At 41.5% G+C, this 9,687-nt stretch overlaps 1 protein-coding gene across 1 annotated transcript in view; it reads left to right on the top strand.

Annotated features, from left to right (window-relative positions):
- The window catches only part of gnpnat1 (glucosamine-phosphate N-acetyltransferase 1), a 10,698-nt gene extending 1,418 nt beyond the window's left edge, over positions 1-9,280 (top strand). Inside the window, exons 2-6 of the mRNA XM_017724054.2 lie at positions 1,343-1,506; positions 3,063-3,125; positions 3,421-3,548; positions 3,840-3,901; positions 7,314-9,280. Of these exons, the coding sequence (XP_017579543.1) occupies positions 1,343-1,506; positions 3,063-3,125; positions 3,421-3,548; positions 3,840-3,901; positions 7,314-7,461 (565 nt within the window). The 3' untranslated portion in view covers positions 7,462-9,280. The remainder of the gene's footprint in view (positions 1-1,342; positions 1,507-3,062; positions 3,126-3,420; positions 3,549-3,839; positions 3,902-7,313) is intronic.
- The last annotated feature ends 407 nt before the right edge of the window (positions 9,281-9,687 follow it).

The following is a 9,687-nucleotide window of genomic DNA, read 5'->3' as shown; positions in this document are numbered from 1 at the left end:
ATAAAGATTTTTACTACTTTCCAGAATGATCTTTTCCCTACTGCACCACCATCCAGCACGCTGGCTGCGTTTGAACTGGACGGTTGATTGATTACAGCACAGCACGGCTACAGACCGGTAAACAGGGCTTACACCCGGATAGGGCGTGCCGGGGAAACGTCACGATTTCAGCGTCTGTGGCGCAGAAGGTCTGATCAGTCTAGTGACGTAGGCAGGCGGACGCTGTGGGGGAGGGAGGGGGAAATCATTTGATCAAGAAATGTTTACTGATCAAATTCCACCGAGCAGATCAAACCTTTCTCTGCTTGAGCAGACTGAGCCCAGTACTCTTAAACGAGCGGTTCTTCACCAAAGGCAGTGGTTCTATATAGAACCTTGGCAACCCAAAGAACCACCTTAACATTCCAATTGTTTGGCAGTTCATAAAATGGTTCTTTTAATGTGTGCTGCTGAATTTATGATCCATAGGTTTATTATTATAATGCTATTTTTGCATATAATCTCCATGATTGAGAACCTTTTTAAAATATTTAAGAATAGTAGAACTGTATATATGTGTCATTAGTATTATTATTATTATTATTATTATTGGTGTTTTTATTATGTATAATCTTCACAGTGAAGAACCTGCTGGTGTGTGTGTGTGTGTGTGTGTGTGTGTGTGTGTATGTATATATATATATATATATGTATATAGAGTTGTCACTCTTTAAAAAAAAAAATAAAGATGATGCTTCAAGGGTTCTTTAGCAAGGAAAATGGTTCTATATAGAACCACTCAAAGAGCACTTTGCACTTTGCATCATGGAAGGGTTCTTCAGACTGATGGAGGAGGTGCTGTAGATGCTTCTATACAGAACGTGTTTGAAAACGGTTCTATATAGCACCCAAAAAGGTTCTTCTATTGTTAAGCTGTCAAGCTTGAACCCTTGTGGGTGCTATATAGAACCCTTTTTTTAAAGTCTGTATAAATCCGTCTGTGGCATGTTCACACACACATTCCATCAACCCGAAGAACAATTTCATGATGCGAAGAACTTGTAATCGTGCAGAAGGTTCTTTGAGTGTTCATGGTTCTATATAGAACAGTCGTCTTTACCACAGAACCCTTGAAGCACCTTCTTTTTTAAGAGAGTGGTAGTATTAAGCCGAGTGTTACTGTTTGCATAATCGCGTCTTGATCTTCAGCCCATAGGACAGGCTTAACGTGGTCCTGCGTCACGCTTTTTAAATGGATGTTATATCGTAGAGTCTGTTCTTGGTGCTATACAGAACCTGTTTCGTGTACTTTGTTGGTGTCTGAGTAAGTTAAACCAGTCCGTGTGATCCTGTTTCACCTCAGGCCGTCTGGAATGCTGCTGGACGAAACCCCGCTGTTTGACCCCTCTCTGCTGCAGGACCTGGACTGGAGCAGTAACATGGTGTCTTTCTCTCCCCCAGTCTCCCCCTCACAGCCCGGGGAGGGCCTGGTGCTCCGGCCCCTCTGCCCCGCCGACTTGGACAGAGGTACAGACCGCTCACTGTGCTTGAATGAAGGTCGTCCTTCATGAGTTTTAATAAAGTGCTGAAATAGCGCGGGAACAGAATGACTTAGTTTTTAATATATTAAATCTTTTTATTGTATATACTATATAAATAAATACGAATGATTTCTTGTATGTTTTATCATCTGTCTGTAAAGTACGTTGAGCTGCCACCGGCATGAAAAGTCCAAATAATAATATTTTATTTTTTCATAATATTTTATTTTTTTATACTTCTTCTTCTTCTTCTTCTTCTTCTTCTTATTATTATTATTATTATTATTATTATTATTATTATTATTATTATTATTATTATATAATCTATAATACATAATAAAAATCTTTGCTTTGCTTGACTGAACCAGCATTAGCTACTAAGTAAAGAGAGCAAGACAACCGATGCGCCACGTCGGCCACCTTAGGCTACTTTAATAGACAGTTATAAAACTGGTAGTTCCGGTCCTAAAATCTGATTGGCTGAGCCGTGATCGAAGCCGTTAAAATCACTCCCATAACCGCCTCACAACAACTGGACTGTGTATCACAGCACGACAAGCCCCTTGTTGGTTTAAGGGAATAATCTTTGGCTCTAAAGCTGCTCACATGGAGCACCGAGTGAACGGATGAAGTAAGAACCCGTTTTTGTTCAAACCGAAGAGCCGACAACTTTTGTTTGTACTAAAACTGGGCTGGTCAGCTGGCCAAGAGACTAAAAGAGCCAACAGTCGAAACAGCCCCATCATTAATATCGCAGACTTGAGTTAAAGCACTGACAGTGTGATTTACTGTAAAACTGCAGAATAAGAGTCACTTGAATGTTTTACACACTCAGTTAGAAGTCGCGTCAAACCCAGACTGAACCCCAAACGGCTCCGTCCTCCCTAAATAGTGTTCTAGCTATAAGGGTTTAGAAATGCGTTGTGCCATTTATGGAGTGTGGATGTGTCCCAAATCCCAAATTAGGTATTTCTTAGCTGTATTTTGTGCTGTTGGACTGCAGGATCCAGCATAAATTCATACGTAGCGCACTATGTAGGGAGCAGGGAGCCGTTTGAGATTCAGCCCCTGGCTGAGAAGAGGGTGCCGCCCGGATATATATATATATATATATATATATATATATATATATATATATATATATATAATGTGTTGTAGTCATGGTGACCCCAGGTTCCTATCACCACCACAACTATATAACAAAAAAAAAATCATGAACTCACCCCAATATACAACGATGGGTGACATTCAGCCGTCCGTGGTTGCCTGCTTCTGCTTCCCATCATGCCGAAGAACACCCTTCCCGTGATAAAATCGCAGTAACCCACAGCCTTTCAAGGCTTATTACTTTATTAAGCTGTTCATCACAATTACTAATATGACAATTAATCGGCAGCTGAGGTTCCCTGATCGTGACAGCCCTAGGCAGGACATCTACACTAAGATGTACTAGGTAATAATCCAAGAAATAATAGTAGTGTTTCAGCTGTCTTATGAAAAGTTTTCATGAAAACTAACGTTTTCTTCTCTTTCACAATGCAGGATACTACAAGGTCTTGTCACAGCTTACGGTGGCAGGAGACGTCACAAAAGAACAGTTCAGAGGTAAAAGTGCTTCCTAACAGTAAGAATACATGAAAATACCCACATTGCCGTATTGGCATGAGCAGAGAAAGCAAAAACACAAGCGGTACAGGAGACTGTATAACACAGATTAAGCTTTATAGTTCAGTCAAAAGTGTTTTCAGTGCATTCTCCAAGGGTTGGCTTGGTCTGTGCCTGGAAACCGGTCTGAGGCGCGTTCGTTTTCGTTGTAAAGCTGCTGAACCTGTTTATTCTCCATTCGTGTGGACTGAAAGTAAATGTGCTGATACCGATCCCTCTGCTGATTTCCTCATAGCCAGTTTTGAACACATGAAGAGGACAGGGGACTATTATGTCATCGTGGTCGAGGACGCAAATCTCGGACAAATTGTTGCCACAGCAACGCTCATCATAGAGCACAAATTCATCCATTCTTGTGCAAAGGTACAGTATCATTCTGATCTAATGCACTCAGTTTCTCCCTCATCCCAACAAATCAGGCAAAATTCAGGCTTTAGGATCACTGCTGCTACTAAGCAGGGTATTCTATAAGCAACAGTGAGTCAGACTTTGTCAGAAACCATGTAATCAAGTCTAGTAGAGATACTGAAGACCCCCACACAGTTTGACGTGTGTGTGATTTAGGCATGTTAGCATCATGCTAATTGGTGTACATAAGTTTCCATTACTTGCTAGCTACATTAGCCTCATTATGACCCATATCTCTCCGAACAGCGAGGGCGTATCGAGGAGGTGGTTGTTAGTGACGTCTGCCGAGGGAAACAGCTGGGAAAACTGTAAGTATTACCAGATGTGTCGCTTATGACTGGAGGTCTAAACCCATGGAAGATCATTTTAAAGCCACAGGGAACTTGGTTTTCTTTTAAAGTAGGTTAGTCTTGATCTTGTTGGCACACATGTCCTGTGAACCTTCCACCAGATCTGATCTTGGGTACTGCTCATGTAAATACTACTTTTACCAACCAAAATCCTGATGTGGTTTGTCCAAGCCATACAACTTGACCAAGAATATGTTCCCCTACAGTCTCTTTGACCCGTTTACACCTGGTCACTTAATGCGTCTGGAGTATCAGGATTATATGTGGATGAGGCCAGGCCACATAAAAAGGCAAGCATAAGCGTTTGAGCCACGTTATAGCAGCATAAATTCCCAGGACAACTGAAACCCCTCCCAATACACCTAAAACCCCTCCAGCTACAACCGAAACCCCTCCCAATACACTTGAAACCCCTCCAGCTACAACCGAAACCCCTCCCAATACACTTGAAACCCCTCCAGCTACAACCGAAACCCCTCCCAATACACTTGAAACCCCTCCAGCTACAACCGAAACCCCTCCCAATACACCTGAAACCCCTCCAGCTACAACCGAAACCCCTCCCAATACACTTGAAACCCCTCCAGCTACAACCGAAACCCCTCCCAATACACCTGAAACCCCTCCAGCTACAACCGAAACCTCGCCCCGTGCACCCAAAACCCCTCCCGCTACAACTGAAACCCCACCCAGTACACCATAAAACCCTACCATTACAACCAAACCCCCTCCCAGTGCACCATAAAACCCTACCATTACAACCAAACCCCCTCCCAGTGCACCTGAAACCCCTCCCAGTACACCATAAAACCCTACTGTTACAACCAAACCCCCTCCCAGTGCACCTGAAACCCCTCAGTACACCATAAAACCCTACCATTACAACCGAAACCCCCTCCCAGTGCACCTGAAACCCCTCCCAGTACACCATAAAACCCTACTGTTACAACCAAACCCCCTCCCAGTGCACCTGAAACCCCTCAGTACACCATAAAACCCTACCATTACAACCAAACCCCCTCCCAGTACACCATAAAACCCTACCATTACAACCAAACCCCCTCCCAGTGCACCTGAAACCCCTCCTAGTACACCATAAAACCCTACCGTTACAAGCAAACCCCTCCCAGTGCACCTGAAACCCCTCCCAGTACACCATAAAACCCTACTGTTACAACCAAACCCCCTCCCAGTGCACCTGAAACCCCTCAGTACACCATAAAACCCTTCCATTACAACCAAACCCCCTCCCAGTACACCATAAAACCCTACCATTACAACCAAACCCCCTCCCAGTACACCATAAACCCCTCCCAGTACACCATAAAACCCTACCCTTACAACCAAACCCCTCCCAGTGCACCTGAAACCCCTCCCAGTGCACCTGAAACCCCTTCCAGTACACCATAAAACCCTACCCTTACAACCAAACCCCTCCCAGTACACCTGAAACCCCTACAACTGAAACTCCTCCCCTTGCTGCGCGTCAGTGGACACATGATCATGGTCTGAGGATGGGAATCATGGATTGGATGAAATGATTAACAGCGATATGGACAAACTCTACGGAGCAAAACTGCAGATGATTTCACTACCAGGTCTAAATCTCATCAGGACACAATCCAGATACTCGACACATGACGTGACGAGGTGTAAACAGGGTCTGGTGTCAGAAAAACCTGCACCAGAATTCTCTGCATGGACTGAAGGCTGTCAGTCATGCACACTTTTTAGAATATGTTTTATATTTCTGTCTTAAAGTAAAACTTTGCTGGATGTTTAAGAATAAATTGTGCCACACATTCCCTGTTACTTTAAATTGGATAAATCTGTTAAAGTGGTAATTAAGTGAAAAATCAAACAGCCACACCCCTTAATCTGCAAGAAGCCCATGAGCCAAGTCTAAAAGTCAAAAGGAAAGAAAAACAAAAAAGCAGAATTCATGATTAAATTATTAATAGTATTTAAAACCCCAATTCCAGTGAAGTTGGGACGTTGTGTAAAACATAAATAAAAACAGAATTCGATGATTTGCAAATCCTTTTCAACCTACATTCAGTTGAATACACTACAAAGACGAGATATTTAATGTTCAAATGGATCAACTTTGTTTTTTTTTGCAAATATTCCACATTTCAAACTGTTTTTGGAAATCATGGACGTCGTGTCCTCCGGGCCAAAGAGGAAAAGGACTGTCCGGATTGTTTTCAGCGCAAAGTTCAAAAGCCAGCATCTCTGATGGTGTGGGGGGGTGTTAGTGCCCATGGCAGGGGTAACCTGCACATCTGTGAAGGCCCCATTAATGCTTAAAGGTACATACAGGTTTTGGAGCAACATCTGCTGCCATCCAAGCAGCGTCTTTTTCAGGGACGTCCTGCTTATTTCAGCAAGACGATGCCGAGCCACATTCTGCACGTGTTACAACAGCGTGGCTTCGTAGTAAAAGAGTGCGGGTACTAGACTGGCCTGCCTACAGTCCAGACCGTCTCCCATTGAAAATATGTGGCGCATTATGAAGCTCAAAATACGACAGCGGAGACCCCGGACTGCTGAGCAACTGAAGCTGGACATCAAGCAGGAATGGGAAAGAATTCCACCTACAAAGTTTCAACAATCAGTGTCCTCAGTTCCCAAACGCTTATTGAGTGTTAAAAGGAAAGGTGATGTAACACAGTGGGAAACACGCCCCTGTCCCAACTTCTCTGGAACGTGTTGCAGGCATCAAATTCAAAATGAGTGAATATTTGCAAAAAACAAAGTTTATCCGCTTGAACATTAAATATCTCGTCTTTGTAGTGTATTCAATTGAATATGGGTTGAAAAGGATTTTAAAAATATTTTTATTTGTTTTACACAACGTCCCAACTTCACTGGAATTGGGGTTGTATATATTAAATAGTATCCTAGTGTGAGCTGTGTGTATATAAAGGATATTATATAGTACGTTGTAAAGTGTGTATAGTATGCATTTAGAACTATTGCAGCTGCTATTATTATTATTATTATTATTATTATTACTGCTTGTCCTGCATTTTTCAAATATACATCACAGCTTTCGTAATATTATGAAAAAGCTAAAATAAAAACAAAAACTGTTGTTTTTCTGAGAATACACACAAACTTATAACACAGCCTAAATGTAATAAAATAAAAAATCAATACTGAAAAGAATTTAGTAAGGAAGATACAGTAATCATTAGTAATATTTGCCTCGTAGCACCAGTGCAGAACTATAGAAGCGGACTTCAGACACTGAACGTGTCTTGACTACATTGGAGCTGAGAGGAAAACTGAACTTTCACTAAACGATCCCTTTAATTTGAACACACTGCTTTTTAACAGGAGCTCCTGTTCGTGCTTTTCTCCGCAGGCTGGTATCCGCACTGACTCTGCTTAGCAAGAAACTGCAGTGCTACAAAATAACACTGGAGTGCAGTCAGAAGAACGTGGAGTTCTACAAGAAGTTCGGCTACACCGCGTCAAACGAGACCTACATGGAGCGCCGCTTCTTCGACTGAATCCGTCAGCAACATCGCGGAAGCGCCTGAGCCCAGAGAGACTCGGTCTGCCTCCGTCTCTGCAGCCTTTTTATCGGAAGGGCCGGCAGGTAGACCGTGATTAAAGAGGAATTCCACAGATTTTCTAAATTCTCTGCGGTCATGTGGTTGAGGTGAAGTCGTTCAGAGTGGGTTGATGTGAAATGTAAAAATTGATCCAAACAAAAAAAAGTGACTTTTCACGTTTGAAATGTGAAATGATGAAATTTACATCACAACCAACCAAGATTTCTTTAGTGCTAGTCGTTTTCTAGGCATTTTATTTTCTGAACAAAACCAGCAGTGAACCTACAAGTCTTGAGGTTTTATAAGGAATGATGATAAAATAGTGAAAAATCTGAAATGCATTTCCTGTGGGAACTGGTTTTGTATTCGCCCAGCAGCGCAGAGTTCTCTGCATTGATTTATTGTAAAAATGACTATTTTAAAACTTTACCTAAAAACTATCGTCAAGCATCAAATATCTAAGGCCATAAGTTCGTGTGAGGGAGGATCTGGGACTGAACGCTTTAAAGCTCTGAACCGTTCTGGCTCCTCAGTTTCTCTAGTTTGAAGCGTTGAACATCAAACCGCTCAGATTTTGGAATCAGAATTTGGAATCAGGTGGAATTCCTTTTTAAGAAAAGCTAAAACGCACGACGCTGCTGGCGACATCAGGTATTAATAAAAATAATGCATGGCCATGTTAACACATGGGAACGAGATCCTTATGTATGGCCACATCTTAGTAAGGCTTGGGAATGAGAAGGCGCAGCCACGACTTGGTAACGCTTGGGAACAAGATAATGCTGATTAAGCTGTGGTCAAAGCTTAATTATCATATTCCCACACCTTACCAACACATTAGAATTCATCTTCATTATCTCATTCCCATGCTTTACCATGTTGTGGCCACGACTTAGTAAGGCATGGGAATAAGAAATAAATTGTGGCCACAACTTAGTAATGCGTGGGAATGAGAAATGAATTGTGGCCACAACTTAGTAAGGCGTGGGAATGAGAAATGAATAGTGGCCACAACTTAGTAAGGCGTGGGCATGAGAATTAAGTTGTGGCCACACATTATTTTTATTTATACAGGATGTCTCCAGCAGCGCTCCATAAAAACCGAAAAACACAGTGAAGGATGGCGGAGGAACAGGATTGAAGTCCCAGTTGTTCTTGCTAGTTTCGTGGCTGTAACTCAGAAGGCAGACGCACGGCCTCTTTGTGGGTCACTCGTTTGGTCTTTAGTTATTCGTACTGAAAGCTACTTCCAGTATGTTTAGGAAGAGGTACTTGAATATTTTCTAATACAGAGACAGTCTTTTCTATTCTATCGGGTAATTTATATTAGACAGAATGCCAAAATATGGAGAACAACGTTTTCTGATTTATTCAGCTGAAACAGGCGTTTCCTTACATGTGTCCTTTTCTTTACAGTTGGAAACCTATTAAACTTCATTTTAGCGGTTTGTTTTTTCGGTCGGCTGTATAGTCCAAGCCACTGATTCTATTTAATCATTATTTATTTGCAAAAACGACATAACAGGTGATGGTAAATAAAATATTGATTTAGGGACACATCGTATGTTCAAAGCAAAGAATCCGTCACTACATACCAACAAATGCATTTATTTTTATATATTTATACCACAGGACATAAGAATCTTTGTACTGGGTTGTACTGATAGAGGCGTAGCAGCTGCCCCGTTTATCAACCTGTTACAGGAGTACAGTAATGAGAGCTTTGAATGTGCAATGGGAAAATGGGTAAAATAAAGTATTTTTTAAAAACAAAGTCCTTGTTTGGTTGAATTATTTCAAAAGAACCCAAAGTAGCAACACGTTTTATGAAAGTCACGTTTGTAAGCATCTAAAAACACATAATGCATTCATAAGGAATCAAACTATAAATGGCTATAAATATTTCTAAAAATGCATTACATGTTATAGCCATGCTTATTATGCATTATGAATTGTTAACATAAGCTCTTATACTTTATGAACACTTATAATGCATTAAGTCACTTGTCCCATCTAAGTAAAGTGGAGCGTACTGGACTAAAGCCTCCTCCAGGGTTTAGACTGAGGCTTCAGGTTGAAGTATTTACTGAAGGATTTACTGAAACACTAAAACACAATAAAGCTCATTACAGGCTTCAAATGTCAGAGTTTAAACTAGAGCAACATCAGAGTTTCACCCAA

Source organism: Pygocentrus nattereri, chromosome 10 (assembly GCF_015220715.1).
Source record: "Pygocentrus nattereri isolate fPygNat1 chromosome 10, fPygNat1.pri, whole genome shotgun sequence".
In the NCBI taxonomy this organism is placed as follows: Eukaryota; Metazoa; Chordata; class Actinopteri; order Characiformes; family Serrasalmidae; genus Pygocentrus; species Pygocentrus nattereri.
This window is presented reverse-complemented; position numbering and strand designations above follow the sequence as displayed.